Raw genomic sequence first — 18,104 nt, forward strand, 5'->3', positions numbered from 1 at the left:
TGCCCACAAGAATTGTAATGTACCACTTTCTTCAAATTTGGAGTATTTTGATGGCACAATGTGATGTGCCAGTTACCAGTATTGCAGGAGAACTGTGTCTGCAAGGAACCCAGAAGATATACTCACTTCTGACAATGCACCACTCTCGTTGTGCAAAGACCTTGGTATGGGACAACACACACTAAAATGACAAAAGACATGGGCTGCCAATATCATGTTGGACCTTCTTTTGCCGTATATAGTGCAGGAACTTGGTGTGACATGGACTCAACAAGTTGTCAGCAGTCCCCTGCATAAATACTGAGACATGCTGCCTCCATAACCATCCACAATCCAGTACAGGATTTTGTGCAAAAACTAACCTCTTGATTATGTGCCCTCAATATTCAGTGGAATTCATGTTGGGTGATCTGGGTGGCCAAATCATTTGCTCAAATTGTCTAAACTGTTCTTCAAAACAATTGCGAATAACTGTGGCACAGTGAAGTGGCGCATTTTCATCCATAAAAATTCCATCATTGTTTGGGAACATGAAATCCATGAATGGCTGCATATGGTCTCCATATTGCTGAATATAACCATTTAGAGTCAAGATTGGTTCAGTTTGACCAGAGGATCCAGTCCATTGCATGTAACCACAGCCCACACTGTTATGGAGCCATCAGCTTGCACAGTGCCTTCTTGGCAATTTGGGTCCATGGTTTGATGAGGTCTGTGCCACACTGGAACCCTACCATCAGGTCTTATAAAATGAAACTCAGACTCATCTGACTAGGCCACAGTTTTGCAATTGTCTAGGGTCCAACAGATATGGTCACAGGCCCAGGAGAAGTGCTGTAGGTAATGTCAAGCCATTTAACACAGCCACTCATTGAGTCAGTTGTCTGCTGCCAAACCCATTAATGCCAAATTTAGCCACACTGTTCTCACGGATACATTCAGTGTTCATCCCACATACATTTATGCAGTGTTGCTTCTCTCTTATCACTGACAGCACTATGAAGGCACCACTGCTCTTGGTCATTAAATGAAGGCTGTTGCCCACTCCATTGTCTGTGGTGAGAGGTAATGCCTGAAATTTGGTATTCTTGACACACTCTTTATGTTAATGGTCTCAGAATACTGAATTCCCACGCAATTTGCAAAATGGAATGTCCCATGCATATAGCTCCAACTACCACTTCATATTCACAGTCTGTTATTTCCTGTAGTGCAGCCACAATCATGCAATCACATTGGACACCTTTTGACATGTATCATGTGGCTATAAATAAGAGCTCTGTCAATGCACTTCCCCTTTTATACCTTGTGTATATGATACTATAGCCATATGTATATGTGCATATCACTATCCCATGACTTTTGTCACCTCAGCATATGTAACTGCATATATGCGTCTTCTTATTCTTTTCATACTCAAAAAGTAAAGAAAGAAAGAAATATGTTAAGTATAATAACTAGAATATAACTATAATGATATAGGTATCTGTTATTTTTCTTTCTTCTCTATCTTACATGTTATTCATGAATTGCTCACATTCTTTTATGTAACACGAGGTACAAGTTTATAAAAGCCAGCATACTAACAATTTTTCAATCTTATTTTAAAGGAATTCCTAAAGTAACTAATTGAATGATATTATCTCTGGACCTAACCACTGACAGCATCTGAAAAATGTAGAAACACTCTTTCCAAAACTGCAAAATGTTGAATTGCAATGCAAGTGTGGAATTGAAGGTGGTAGCAGTTGACAAACTGCTGCCCCTGTGGTCTTTGAAGTCATTCAAGTACTATTACACATCAACATCCCAAGCAGCCTCCATTGTTACCTGTTAACCTAACTAAACCATAAAAGTCAAATAAAGGAAAGATGTCTTGCTGTGAAACAGAAATAAACAACTTAATACATTGTCTCAAAGTTGGTCCCATTTTAACAAACTTCACACTTGGCTGCCCAATAATGTCAGCAACAGATGTATCAGCATATGGTGTAAATGTGGTGCTACTATAAAAGAGGAACACAGGAATTTAACAAACATCATGTACACCTCAGAAGCATTTACTGCTCCACTTATTCACTATCCAGAAGAAGGGCAGAAGGGCTCTATGTCATAAAGCAGACCACTTATGGCAATACATTGTCCCAGTTTTGTGCCACAGTGTCAACAGGCAGCATCATCTACCTGCCGGGCAGTATGTGGATGGTCAGTGTAACCAAGGGCACTTTGGCACACAGCATAAATAACTTATGTAGATGCAACACCACAATAAACCTGTTTATCCACAAATAAATATTGGCTATCTAGGCAACCTGGGGATGAATTGAAACAGCGAATCATCGAGTCATCAACCGTCACATTGCATGCCATCACCATTAGTTTGTTTCCACTCTGCCATCATCCTGACATGACCACCTGCTGAGGGGGTCCTACTGCAGCCCGATGGGCTGAGATTCGAATTGGGGCACTCTAAGCCATCCAATCATTGCCAGGAAGCCACTGGTTCGGTCCTCACTCACTTGATGTCTGCACACATCACTTGAGATGGCCAGTTGGGACTCATCATCCTACATTCAGCAGGCAGTGTCAATCAGCTGCATCAGCTGTGACACAGCTTGTCCACTGACCGGAACTGCTGTGATGTAAAACCATGCCATGCCTTGTCTATACTTAGCACTGCAGTACCTGCTATCCTACTGCAGTGCTTCACTGCCATGGGGTGTGTGGATTGAAGCCCAACTTCCAGCCACATCTAGATGAGGGTTTGAGCTTGTAATAAATTAATAAAGTGATTCTGCGACCTCCTAGCAGCTTAGGTATCATTCTAATACACTATCCTCCACCAGAGCATACCCAGAGCCTCTGCAGTGTAGTGAACTTAAGCATAACAACTGCTGAAGTGACAATTTAAGCACTCATGAAAAGTTTCTCAGTCATGGGACTTCCTTGACTTAGGAAGAGATAATGACTCTTAATGCTATTCAAAAATCAGTCCAGCTACAGAATTGTGTGGAACCCCTCCTGGTGACATCATTCAATTCTGCATGCCAAGGCCAAGAGGAAAGAGTGGATTTTCAGCAGTCACATGTCCATGGATGGGGGGAAAGTGTCAGTACATGCAGAGGTGATGCTTTTCCTCAGCATTTATGAGTCAACCTCATTCAGCAGGCAGTGCTGTATCATAAGTCTCCATGAAAACCAACTGCGCACCATTCTCTATCTGCTCACCACACAACTTAGTGCCTCCAGAACACAATGCCACCATTACATCAGCAGTGCTCAGTGAGGATTGTCAACTTGATTTGCTCACTCACTCACATCCAGGGATGGATACTAGCCATTGTCACAACAAGCTCTTGGTGTATATTGGTATGTAGCAATACGGATATAGCTCAGAAACAGTTGGTTAATAATAGTTAGCCTGTCGAGATCCCTCAACAGTAACATGGAAGAATTTTTTTGTCATCTAGAGGAACTTGCTGAGAAACTCTCACCTCATAATAAAACAGATTATAATATTAGGGAATGTAAACATTGACTTCTTAACTGATAGCATAAATTACCTTAGATATATTGATGTGTTACAGTCTTATAATTAAGCCCTTCTGAATTCAACACCAACAAGAATGACATGGGACTCTCAGACATGTATTGACCACATTATTACAAACTTAAGCAATAAAGACCTTGAAGTTAGAACTGTTGAGAACCGTATTTCAAACCATAGTGCATTAGCCCTAAGCTTCATACAGACAAAGAAATAGTATCTCATGGGTCCCTATTTACCTATGAAAGAAAGCTAGCCTATCATACTTTAAAGAAAACCCTGTCACACATAAACTGGCATCAGGTAGGCCTATATAAAACAGAAGATATTAATGAAATGTTGGACAAGTTTTGTACAGCATTAACCCATTGTCTTAATCAAGCATGCCCAGTGGTCATTTTTTCAAGTGGTATTGAATAAACTTGATGAGGGAAACACAATTATTGGCAGCTTTTTAGAACTATCCAAGGCTTTTGACTCTGTAAATCATTGTATTCTTCTATATAAATTAGAAACTTATGGAGTCAGAGGAGGGCACTTAGATTTATTAAGATCCTACCATGCTTGACAGGAGACAATGTGTTAAGCTGTATCATACAACTGGGGGATGCATGCACACAGTAAAACTGTCTTATAAAATTCTTAACCAGGAGTCCCTCAGGGAACCATTATTGGGCCTTTTTTGGTTTTTGTGTTCAGCAAAATGATACAATAATTCCACACAATTCAAACCTAGCAAATTATGCCGACAATACCTCCTTCATAAGTTTGGGCTATACAAAACAGTTAGCAGTGCAGAATAATACAGAGACCATAAGCCTCACCACAGAATATCTCACAAAAAACAAATTGGCACTAAATATGGACAATACAATTCTGATGGAATTCCTGCTAAATTATAATTCAAGAAAACTGGATGCACAGCCAGTCACCAGTTGAAACAATTGATTAATATAAATTCCTGGATATTATAGTAGATGAACATCTTATATGGAAGGAGCACATTAGCTAAATGTGTAAAAAAATTCTCCTGTAACACCTACCAGCTAAAATGCCTTTCTAGCATAATAGTGGCACCTATCTTAAGAGAAATCTATTTTGGAATTATACTCTCCCACCTATAATATGGTACTAAGATTTGGGATGGGACACCAATGGTACACATGGATAGGACTTTCAGAGCTCAGAAAAGAGCAATTAGGGTAATAGCTAATTTTAGTAAACATCAGTCCTGTAGAGAATACTTGATTACATATAACATATTAAAAGTGTGTTCATCATATGTCCTCAGGATTATACTGTCTTTTTTTTTTTTTTTTTTGTCATCAGCACTATACCATTTTAAAGAAAATATAGAGCATAGTATAATCAATTGTGAAATCCATCATCATAATAGAACAAAAAGAGAGGATTCCCACATAAAATTTAGTAATAAGAGAACAACAGATCATAGTCCATCTTCTGTTGGAAAATTTTCTTGCAACAAACTGTCAAATAACATAAAACTTTTAAATGGAAACATATTTAAGACAAAATTACAGCAAATGTTAACTCATAAATGTTGTATGCCATCGAGGATTTTTAATGTTGTTGTGTACAATTTATCTTTATTTATAAACTCTTATTAATATTCATATGTTTATAAACCGACTATGACCATGACCGTAAAAGTTGTTATGGACAAATAAATCATTTATTATTATTCTTATTATTATTATTACTATGGGTGGGGGGTTACAATGTGACACCAAAATACACTGTGGCTATGGAAGAAGAATAAAGAAAAATCAGACACCAAAGGATTTGTCGACCTGGAAAAACATTTGAAAATGTCAAATGGTGCAAGATGTTCAAAATTATGAGGAAAATAGGGGTAAGCTATAGGGTCAGATGAGTAATATACAACATGTACAAGAGGCAAGAAGGAACAATAAGTGTGGAAGACCAAGAACGAGGTGCTCGGATTAAAAAGGGTGTAACACAAGGATATAGTCTTTTGCCACTAATGTTCTCTCTATACACAGAAGAAGCAATGATAGACATAAAAGAAAGGTTCCGGATTGGAATTAAAATTTGAGGTGACAGAATATCCATGATATGATTCGCTGATGACACGGCCCTTCACAGTGAAAGTGAAGAAGAATTAATGACCTGCTGAATGGAATGAAGAGTCTAACAAGTACAGAAGAAAAACAAAAGTCATGACAAGTACCAAAAATGAGAACAGCAAGAGAATTAACATCAGGATTTATAGTCATGAAGTAGATAAAGTTAAGGAATTCTACTGCCTAGGCAGCAAAATAACTAGTGATGGACAGAGCAATGGGAACATCAAAAGCAGACTATCAATGGCTGAAAGGCATTCCTGGCCAGGAAAAGTCTATTAGTATAAAATGTAGGCCTTGATTTGAGGAGTAATTTTTTTTAGAATTTAGATTTGGAGCACAGCATTGTGTGGTAGTGAAACATGGACTGTGGGACAACCAGAACATAAGAGAATTGAAGCATTTGAGATGTGGTGCTACAGAAGAATATTGGAAATTAGGTGGACTGATAAGGTAAGGAATGAGGAGGTGCTGCACAGAATCAGACAGGGGAGGAATATGTAGAAAACACTGACAAGAAGAAGGGACAGGATGATAGGACGTTTGTTAAGACACTAGGTAATAACTTCTAGAGTACTAGAGGGAGCTGCAGAGGGTAAAAACTGTAGAGGAAGACAGAGATGGAATACATCCAGCAAATAAGTAAGGATGTAGATAGCAAGTGCTATTGTTATATGAAGAGGCTGAATCTCTTGATAGTCTGTTGCAACAACGAACTATTTTCAGGTAGTTTAAGTCTTCTCATCAACTCTTTTTGTCAGGTCAGCACTGAGTCTGTGATATGCTGGATCAGATAGCAAACACTGCATCTTTTGAAATAAACCTGCTTGTCCAGTCAAATAGGAGAACTGCCCTAGTCATGGGTTAGATAACCTCAAGCATTTGCATGACTGGTTTTTAGTAAGTTGTGATATGGTCTCTTTCTTCTCTTGCACTCCTCTGCCCGATTTCTTACAGTTAGCTGACATTAGGTTTGATGCTGAATTAGACAATTTTGACATTTGTTGACTTCCACTTACTTTTTATTCAATGAACAGTTCTATGCAGAGACACATATGGAGTTGTGATTGGAAGTCCTTTGTCACCTATTATTGCCAATATTCTCATGGAAAATATTCAGGACTACGCTGCAGCTGGTGGCATTGACATCTGGAGGCTTTTTTAAACATTTAGTCAACATTTTTGTTGTTCAGCCTCATGGAAGATAGAATATAAATAGCTTTCCCAAACATATATATACATCTAATCCACCTGAACATTCATTTCAGTATGGAGCTGCTGAAATAAGGGGTAATTTGTACATTGGATGATAGGTGGCATGTCATCTCAGACCCTGAAAGTTTGACAGCTCAGTTAGCCTATCTTGAGGAATAAATATGTTTCATGATGACATTACAAGATTAGGGCCCTTTGAGGGTCTAAAGGTAGATTTCTGGTTGCATAAGGTGAGTGTCTGTTTTACCGAGCATCTAAATTTCCTTGAACATTGCTCTCTTGCAGCATTTGTAGCTTGAAACTAATGGAGTGTGCACTTGTTCAGCTATCAGCAGTTGTTATCAATGTCACCCAGCTGCATTCCTGTAAACTGTCTGAACATCAGAAAGCTGCTAGTGTTAAAGAGTGGCTTCCAGACATCATGACAAATGAAAGACCTCGGCACTCAAGTGAGTGGGATGTTTTCAGATACCATAATAGTCATCAGCATAAACAGTACAGGGAGGAATAAGATGAAATATGCCAGTGCATTTTACCACAGTCAGTTCAATGGTGTTCAGTGCATGAGATACTATATCTTCAAACCTGTAACAGAACTGAGCTTTTTATGCACCACTGTGTAATGTGCTACACATGACAGCTCTTGATGTAGTGGCTGATAATGACAACAGCAGATTGCAACAATGAATATATGATTTAGGAACTTGCTCACCAAGTCAATAGTGAATAACAACTAGTGAGCAGAAACTTCCTGGCAGATTTAAACTGTGTGCCAGACCAAGATTTGAACTGGGGACCTTTGCCTTTTGCGGGCAAGTGCTCTACCAACTGAGCTATCCAAGCAAGACTCACACCCTGTTCTCACAGCTTTAATTCCACCAATACCTCGTCTCCTACCTTCCAAACTTCACAGAAGCTCTCCTGTGAACCTTGCAGAACTAGCACTCCTGGAAGAAAGGATATTGTGGAGACATGGTTTAGCCACAGCCTGGGGGATGTTTCTAGAGTGAAATTTTCACTCTACAGTGGAGTGTGCACTGATATGAAGCTTCCTGGTAGATTAAAACTGTGTGCCGGACCAAGACTCGAACATGGGACCTTTGCCTCTCGCCCCCAGGCTGTGACTAAGCCATGTCTCTGCAATATCCTACCTTTCAGGAGTGCTAGTTCTGCAAGGTTCATAGGAGAGCTTTTGTGAAGTTCAGAAGGTAGGAGACAAGGTAGTGGCAGAATTAAAGCATATTTCATCTTATACCACCGTGTACTGTTTATGCTGATGACTATTATGATATCTGAAAATACCCCACACACTTGAGTGCCAAAGACTTTCATTTGTCATGATGTCTGGAAGCCACTCTTTAACACTGGTGGAATTAAAGTTGTGACGACGGGGCGTGAGTTGTGCTTGGGTAGTTTAGTTGGTAGAGCACTTGCCCGCAAAAGGCATAGGTTCTGAGTTCGGATCTTGGTCTGGCACACAGTTTTAATTTGCCAGGAAGTTTCATATCAGAGCACACTCCACTGTAGAGTGAAAATTCATTCTAACTAGTGAGCAGCTACATTACCCTGAACCACGTTATTGGAAGGATACAGAAGCCACTATCCTATACAATTACCATGAGTCACATTGACTAATTAGCATGTGGCCTCATACTGCCACTGGGCACTCAAAGCATAAGTAAAAATTACCAGTACTGACAAATTGCCAAACATGTTGTTGAATGCCAGTGGTAAGGTATGAGTTCACAGAAAACCATGAGGTGATGTATCCCATCAGAGCAACATTCAGGCAGGTTCTGGATGTATTCTTATTTGGTGGCATTTATATAGGATGAACCCGGTCCATAATACTCCTGCCATCATTTCACAATGGCGATTGATGTATAGAAAATTACAGCGTGATCATGCGATTCTGTTTGTCTGTGATACTCTATGTGTGATCTGTACCTTTGCAAGATGCGTTACCAACCTGTCACTCCCACATTATGTCAGAACAGTTTGAGGAACACTCCACAAATATGAGGGTATTGGGTGGCACCCAATAATGATCAATATTATGTCTTGTGATCAGCAACTGAGTAGTCGTAAATCAGGACTGTTCACCAATGCTCCAGTCGCTGTCTTGCTGAGACCATATCATAACACAATGCCACCATTATGAGACTGAAGACTTCCAACACAGCAACAGGTAAGTGTGCCGAATTCAGTTTCTCGTAAGCATATTAATGAATATATGATGCATACTGCAGTTGGTAACAAACCTACCTTTTGTCAGCACATTATTGAACAGTAACAGGAGAGCAATATGCAATGCAATCCAAAACATTGGTCCAAATCTATGGCAGTTAGTGAACTCTTGAATCGTTGATGTATCCATGACAACATTCTACAAGAGTCTCAGTTCTTGAAGTACCAGCAATGCCTGCATCCGAAAGAAACAAGTTATACAAAATGCACAGTTGTTATAATAAAAACTTTGCAGTTTGTAAATGTCATTGTGGGGGCATTTCACAATATTTTGGACAAGATATGTGTATTTCACTATTCAAGAAGCTAATGAATGTGAAATATGAAATGATAGATGATTAAATGTATTTGCCGCATACAACAAAATTAACCACCAGAAATTCATATACTACCAAGACTGGTGTAACAGCAAACATGAAAATTTTAAAATTCTTGTCAAAGATGAAAATTTTAAAATTCTTGTTATACATGTGACATTACCTTTTTCTTCTTTCCAGAGTAAGAGGAAAGTATTTTCCAAAGTTGGTACAATTGATAGTTGCACCTAGCATCTGTGACTCTTATCCATCAATATTGCCAAAATTATTGAAAATGGCTGCCAACAATAGGTTTAGACATGCAGTTCCACCACATGTGTAACAATGTAAACTAATTTCTCTATGCTGAAGCTATGAAGTAGTTCCTTCTGCAGAGAGAACTTCTATTTTCTAATTTCATCATCAAGTAAGTCAACATAAAGAATCAATTTTCGTCTGAATGTTTGTTTTACAAATGTGAGAAGTAGCATTTTGTAAGTTTCATTTTTTTAGGCACGGGACAGTCTGTTGTTACTCCAAAAACCACTAAATCTAGTGGCCATGTCTTATACACCTCGGAGAGTAATCTGGCAAAACTGGAGTATGAAGCTAGCAGGTGAAGAAGGAACACATTGAAAAATTAAGCAGTAAGAGAGAGAGAGAGAGAGAGAGAGAGAGAGAGAGAGAGAGAGAGAGAGAGAGAGAGAGAGAGAGAGAGAGAATATCACCAAAAGAAGAAAAGTAGTGCAACACTGGCAGAAAATGAAGAGCAGTGCAAAAGGGCTAGAGAAAGCAAGCACTGTCAGCAAAAGCAAAAACAAAAAAAAGCAACAACAGGACACAGATTTTCATAAAATTTCTCCTCAAGCACTGGGCAATCTACACAATATCTGTAATGTGATTAAGGCTTTCAATGTACAGGTGGTCAGCAATTGTCAATTCTGTGTGATATAGGCCTACATGACAACTCAGTTATTATTCCAAATGTACCATAAAGCAGGGTGACTTTGAATGGAGAGGCGACTTTGAACAGCAATTTAGCATCTTTTTAAAATAAATGCTGCACTCTAGTGTGTAAATATGGAACTAAGGCCAAAGTTGTTAAATATTGCCAATAAGCGATTCTTTCAGATGATATGACAGTCAATGTGAAATAACATTGTATACCAATCCCAGACAATAAAATAATTTTCTTGAAATGTAAGTTCCTTCACAACTGCAAAAACATTTGCCTATTATTATAGCATTTTTTGAGTTTAGAATTTGAAACGAGTTTTTATGAGTAATGTTAACAGCTGAATGAACATTTACAGAAAGCATAAAATGTTAAATTTATTCTTTGGTGGTGTAAAAAAAAGTAAAATATGAAGGCTTGTCTTTCAAGGGGTGACCTTGAACAGCACCTTCCCTATTATTTGACACATCAGCTCCTTGGAAAACATGTTTTAGTGAAGTTTCCTTCAAAGAAAAGTGTAAAATAGTGTTGGACATTTTATCACTGATGATGAAATTTCACTTCTGAGGAAATGGCATTCCACAATGGAATCACATGACTTTTTTTGAGTGGGTAATGTTCCCAATGTGTCAGATTTTGAGAAAGATGGCATTTTTAGGATTCTATCTGATTCTACAGTAGACAGACATGGAAGGCTTTACTTTGAGTTCAGATTTGATGTGTATGACATCTGCTAGAGTGGACACTCTTTTGTGGCAACTTCCTTTCCTGTAGAGTGTTTACATTTGTAATTCTTTAAAATTTGATAACTTTTTTTCATTTCTTTTATTAAAGTCATACAGACTGTTTTGAAAAGATCTGTTTTTAAATAATTTTCTTATTTCATAACTACCTCAGCACCCATTTACATTATTAGCAAAATTTAGCCATAACCATATCTCAGTTTCAGGTGATTAAAGAAGACTCATAAAAATACTCAAATTTACTAAATAAGTTACTTTCAAAACTATATTTATATACAAAATATCATGCTGTTTCATATGATAGGGGTGCCATTTAACAGTAATTGACATGACTCCCACAGACTAGGCAAATGTTTCCATGTTCAAAGTGACCCCGACCCATGGAGTGAAATTGGACAGTGAAAAAAAAAAAAAAAAAAAAGAAAACCTAAGTGGGGGGGATAAAAATTTATAATCTGCTTTATCGTATTCAGCAACACCTCTTGCAACTTCCCAAAAAGTTTCATGTCAATATCTTCAATGTCAATGTCTTCAGAAGTTTCTGTTTAATTTACAAAAATGAATTTAAAATGTTCAAAATCACCCCACTTTATGGTACATAAAGAGATTGAGGAGACTGATTCTGTAGACACTAACAATGTCATCTTTATGTGGACAGATGACAAAACAACGATCATGATGTGATTGATGATATCGACATAGTATCTCTTTTGTCTGAACCAGCACCTGACAACAGGGATGAACAGATTCTTGCTGTTGTTTTTTCTGAATACAATGTGTTAAGTAGTTGATATAAATATACTGAAGCTTTGGTTGATATTTATTGTCTGTTTATGAACACAGCCTTAAGTACATTGTTGCCTTGTTTGATATTTAATGTGTGTTTATGAATGTAGCCTTATAGAGTAATTGTGGACCTCACTTTCGAATCTTTTTGTGAAGGGCAGATAAAATGAATTCATAGAATAAATAAGCTTCACTATTGTTCTATAGTGTTCTTGTGGTATATATTAATCATGTTTAATATCTACGGGAATTAAATTTCCTATGGGCAAAGTGTCACACACCTACCACACATTAGGACGTATAGTAATGTACAACAAGTTATAGAAATAAAGTTACATTACTATGGAATCATAATGAAAGGTTATGGCTACAAGTAAAATGTTAAACATCAAATTTGTAACAAATCTTCAGAATATTTTCTCAAAGCACCAAAATGATTTTCCTCCATGTCTCTTCTGGCACATACCTATAAGATGTAAACTAATTTATTTTATACACAAAAATTAAATTCTAACTTGTAATTTATCATGTTTCTTCAGATCAAAAGATAGGCCTGCATGACAACTATTAAGCAGCAGGAGCAATGGTAAGTTTAAGTTTTAACTATCACATGCCTAATGAAAAAAATACCATAAATTCCTTGCTGTAATTCTATCAGAAACAGCAAAGTGCTTGAAAGAGAAATGGAATGAAATGGACAGTCTCTTGAAAAGATAATTTAAGCTGAACATTAGCAAAAGCAAAACAAGAGTAATGGAATGAAGTCAAATTAAATTAGGCACTGCTGAGGGAATTAGGAAACAAGACACTAAGAGCAACAGATAAGTTTTACTATTTGAGGCTGAAGTAGAAAGGATATAAAATGCAGACTGACAGTGGCAAGGAAAACGTTTTTGAAGAAGATAAAATTGTTAAGACTCAATTTAGATTTAAGTGTTAGGAAGTTTTTTCTGAAGGTATTTGCCTGGTGTGTGGCATTGTACAGAGGTGAAACATGGACAGTAAATGGTTCGGACACGAAGAGAATAGAAGCTTCTGAAATGTGGTGCTACATAAAAATGCTGAAGATTAGAAAGGTAACCATGAGGACGTACTGTATAGAACTGGTGAGAAAAGAAATTTGTGGCAACCTGACTAAAAGAAGCGATTGGTTGATGGGACACATTATTGGACGTCAAAGGGGAAACTATTTAGTACTGGAGGGAAGTACAGGGTGTAAAAATCATAGAGGCAGCCCAAGGGATGAATACAGTAAGCATGTTCAGCAGGATGTAAATTGCAGTAGTTATTAGATGTAGAGGCTTGAACAGGATAGAGCAGCATTACATTAGACTTCTGACGTGAAAACAGCAGCAACAAAGTGATGAGTGAATTTGCCTTTCCCTGCAACCTTGAAAATTAGCAAAATGCAATAAAGTACCTTCACTCTTTCATCTCTAATAGTGACACCATTGTACTGAAGACTGATCACAGTTTATTGCAAACCTTGTAATATCATTCACATCAACAGAGGAAAATTTTCCAAATGCCAACTATGATAAATCCTCAAACTTAACACATTAAACCTCCACATTTGTCAGCCGTCCGCAGCGGCAGTGCGGTTCTGACACTGCAGTTCGGAACCGCGGGGCTCCTACAGTCGCAGGTTCGAATCCTGCCTCGGGCATGGATGTGTGTGATGTACTTAGGTTAGTTAGGTTTAAGTAGTTCTAAGTTCTAGGGGACTTATGACCTAAGATGTTGAGTCCCATAGTTCTCAAAGCCATTTTTGAACGACATTTGTCCAATGGACTCACTTTTTCCCATGATGAATATGGATCACATATTATGACACAGCAGAAAATGGATGGTGTTGCCATAAATGAATGCTGCATTAATTTTTTTTTTGTGGTTGTGTGTTGATGAAATTATTGTGATGTGTGAACCCCAGTTAGAATGCGGCAGTTTGCCCCAGTAAATCTTTGATGTGGTAATAGACTGTTGTGCAGTGCTCAATGCATTACAATGACCACGAAAATTTTAGTAAGATTAATTTCTATTTTCTCAAGAAGATGGTTCATTTCAGAAATAATAATTCAATGAGTGAATAGTTCTTGATCTAAATTATTTTCTAATACTTAATAGCAAACAGGTTTATAATCAGTGCTACCAATCCATCTGTTTAAAGTGCTCCATGCCATTTATTTATAATAGGCCTATGTGTATAGCTGTTTTTTGAACAATGTACAAATTCATGAACAATATAAGTAAATAGAAAGTTCTTCATTAAAGTAACTTTGATGCAACTTACATATTAGTCCAATGCCACTTAAATGAGATCAGTTTGCAGTGGAAGTGTAGCTGTACAAACCTTTGTAGCCACTTATTAAAAGCAGTGTGTATGTATAGGGTTTTAGCATATTTATACTGTTGCATTTTTTCTCTCTTTTGCTACAGTAAACGTGTTACCAATACAGAACTGTCTAGCGGTTTAATTATGAAGATACAGAATTTCCAGTTTATGTGAATTTACGACAAAGGAAAACAGGAATGGGACATAGTTCTGGTTTACATACGAAATTTACTTGCATTTCGTAAGGAATATCTTTGATGGGCGAACAGTAAATACTGACGCCAGACTTAAAACGAAGTAACGGCAAAAGGTTATGTGCTACGGATAGGCCTACGGTTCTTTGCCAACAACACTTAAAACAAAACTGACTTTTGCTCCTTGGATTTCTGCCAACGTCGAGAAAAGCAAGTCATTAAATACAAACAATGTACCTGTCGTGTTAAATATTGTTCTCGTCTCATCTGCACCAGGCACCTACCTTGGTACACCTATACTTTGTGTCAGCAATGCGACATGTGTACCGGTACGACAATCGGCACTCTGCTTGCACTGCTTCCAATTGGATCTAAAACGACTTAAATGCGTGTTCAAAATCAAAACTGAATGCCTTTCACGATTGCAGACGTGGTTTGATATCGTGCGGCGAAGACAAATATCCCCTCACTCACATGGTCTGACATTATTGATCGTTGGGCAGCTGGCGCGCCGCTCTTGTTTCTGTGACGCTATTGTAGCAGGCATCCGCTGAGCAGCGCTGCCGTATTACCGTATGTTACACGTGAGCAACGTGGCCAATAATTGAGGCACATATTGTCTGTACAACACTCTCGTTACAACGACGCAGCAGCGCCGTAGGTCTCACGAAACAGAATACAGAAATCGTTAACCTGAGAAGTCGGTTTGCTTATACCAGAGACGGATAGTAAGTTAATGTCGGCAACGAAGTTTCTGCATTTGATTTTCCTGCACATAACAGAAAAACAATAAGCATTAAATGACAATCGTTTCACACTTGTCCAGCTATCGTGTAAACAGCGCTGTAACTTGTGGCGGCAGTGTCTAACGGGCTGTAGCGACGGTAGCATGTCAGATATTCGTACTTGTACATATATTCGTAAAGTTTGACAGCCGCACGGAGTAGCCGATCGCTCTGTGGCGCCTACACGGTTCGCGCGGCTCTACCCGTCGGAGGTTCGAGTCCTCCCTCGGGCATGGGTGTGTGTGTTGTCCTCTGCGTAAGAAAGTTAAAGTTAGATTAAATTAGAGTGTAAGCCTAGGGACCGATGACCTCAGCAGTTTCGTCCCATAGGAACGTACCACAAATTTCCAAAGTAAAATTTGGAAATTTATGGTAAGTTCTTATGGGACCATACTGCTGAGGCCAGCGGCCCCTAAGCTCACACACTACTTAATCTAACTTGAACTAACTTACGCTAAGGACGACACACACACCCATGCCCGAGGGAGGACTCGAACCTCCGACGGGTAGAGCCGCGCGGACCGTGATATGACGTCCAAGACAGTGCGGATACCCCGCGCGGCAATTTCCAAAGCTTGACATAGAATTAAGCGAATGGACCGCAATAAATTCCTGGCGTGAATGGTCTTTTATAGACGCCCGAAGAAAAGAAGAAGAAACAGGACGGAATGGTTTCATACACTCAACATGAGAAGACACGATGTTGGGGCACTCTTTATACTCTTTGAGAACTTGAGAAATGATGGTGATAAAATTTTCAGTTATTTTAGGATGAGTATGCAAATTTTCGACCTTCTAAATGTAAAGATAAAGGATTCAATCCAACGCAGCAACATATTCTTCAGAGACTGTATCCAACCTGTGCACATGTTGGCAGTCATCATCGTGCAAATAAAAAAATGAAACATGTTAAATTTATAGTAATTTTTATTCCTGTTTCAAAGCACTTCAGTAATACTATGTATCTGATAGATAGTTAAAAACCGAAGACGTATATATTAAAAAAAACTTGTAATAGAAAAAAAATCTCAAATGCAAAACGACATTTAAGAAAAAACTTTAAATGTTTCATTTAAAAATTGTATGAATCGAGTGATGCGGTTTCGGAGTAGTCTGAGATAGCGGTGGATGTGCAAAACGTTCCTGTGAAGTCTTGCCAATGGGACTATAGGGTATGGTGCTGGTTACACTGTGCTGTATGATATCCAAGTGCCACACTAGCATTTATAGCGTTTACTGAATTTTTGTTGTTGTTTTTAATTTCAGAATCGTTTTGTAACGCTCTCAGCTGGATTTCCACCATAGAGGCAATTATCCCATTGAAAAATAGGTTATGCCGATCTTGATTTGGTTTCAAAGCACTAATTAGTTCATATGGGTTTGGTTTCCTGTTTTGGGTCAAGTAGTGTCGATTTTCTGAATGTTTCAACTTCTTGCTTGAAGTAGGATGGTGTATTTCTTCGCTGTCTTTTTCACAATGTGCGGTAGGTAGCAGAGAATCATCTGGAGGTATATCTTCAGTAGGACGGTGTCAATAGTTTCTTTTTATATTTTTTCAAAAATTCTAGCTGTTTGTAGTCCTTTGCTACCTCTCACTCTTTTGGAGTGAGTTGCGAATATTCACCCACTTCTACATGACAGCTTTCCCTGTGAAAAAGTTACTCGTTATCAGGCATCCTCGTGACAGTGGTGATAATAACTTTTTAAATTCATAGGTAATTTAAAATAATATTACTACACAGGAATTGTACGTTACATGATTGACGCAGTTAGAAAAAAATCATTTCACATGGATTTGGATGGTTTGTTTCAGAAGTATGGCCAGCGGTTGTACAGTCAAAGATCTTCAACACAGCTACAGACTCGACAATTCCACTTTCAGCAAAAGTGTCACAGATGTTTGTAAAAGACATCATATTTACGCCAGTGACTGTAACACTTTCTTTATTTCCCAATTGCAATTTCGGCCTTAGGCCACTGTCAAGTGAAGATGTTGTGGCTGTTAGGCCAAGTCAACCTAAAATGAGTTGATAATGGCCTACGGCCGAAATTGCAATAGTGAAATAAAGAAAGTGTTACAGTCACTGGCGTAAATATGTCTTTTATAAAGTTCTACATGACTGTGAGTACCAGGTATATAAAAAAATAGTCACAGATGTACCGTATATCAAGGGGTCTTGCCTGTTCGGCACAAGTGTCTCTCGGTACCCACATCAGATCACTGGAAGGAAATTTTTGAAAAAATTGAACAAAGAGCCTATTTCCCTCACTGCGTACTAGCTGTCAAGGAAAACATCTTCGCATTGTCCATCCGAATAGTGAATAGTTCATTGTACCTATTACAACTGCAAGGGACTTCCGTCTGAATTATTAATCGTAGTGCAAAAAGTAACATGGTGCCAAAGTTTTTTGTTGCTGCTGAAGCGTTTGGGCACCTTCTTCGACCGGTTCCTGGACGTCAGCTGACGATTGCAAAGAGGATTTATAACAATGGCCACTGGAAGGTACGTATGATGTATAGTTGGAATAATGAGCAATAAATGGAGGCTTTTCCACAGAGTTATAAAGCTAGATCCCGACTTTGCGATTAATATTATGAAGGCTTGTGGTGTTTTACATAATTTCATCACTGAAAGAGACTCTTATAATACGGAGGACATTTGGTCGATAACTGGGCTAGAAAGCATAACTCTAAATGAACACACGTGTGGGGGAATTTCAGCAAATAATGTCCGGAAAATGATGATGGTTTATTTTTAACACAAACAGCTCTACTTAAAAGGCAACACTCTAAGAGCTAATATGTAAGCAAAACATGAAAAATTGGAAATTTTAATGCATCAGAGCAAGTATGATTTCACACGAAATACACACAAGTAGTGAAGACTAAGTGGAGCGA

The 18,104-nt window shown here is 38.3% G+C and overlaps 1 protein-coding gene across 2 annotated transcripts in view; it reads right to left on the reverse strand.

The window, feature by feature from the left end:
- LOC126306178 (uncharacterized) overlaps nucleotides 1–14,956 on the reverse strand; it is a 32,297-nt gene extending 17,341 nt beyond the window's left edge. The window contains exons 1-2 of one of the 2 annotated variants that reach the window (XM_049992045.1): nucleotides 14,705–14,956; nucleotides 9,133–9,289 (exon numbers count right to left, since the gene is read on the reverse strand). In XM_049992045.1, the coding sequence (XP_049848002.1) occupies nucleotides 9,133–9,244 (112 nt within the window). In that variant the 5' untranslated portion in view covers nucleotides 9,245–9,289; nucleotides 14,705–14,956. Of the gene's footprint in view, nucleotides 1–9,132; nucleotides 9,290–9,594; nucleotides 9,710–14,704 lie in introns of those variants that run through there. The other variant, XM_049992046.1, reaches the window with a different exon arrangement.
- Nucleotides 14,957–18,104: the final 3,148 nt, after the last annotated feature.

Source organism: Schistocerca gregaria, chromosome 1 (genome assembly GCF_023897955.1).
Source record: "Schistocerca gregaria isolate iqSchGreg1 chromosome 1, iqSchGreg1.2, whole genome shotgun sequence".
NCBI classification, from domain to species: Eukaryota; Metazoa; Arthropoda; class Insecta; order Orthoptera; family Acrididae; genus Schistocerca; species Schistocerca gregaria.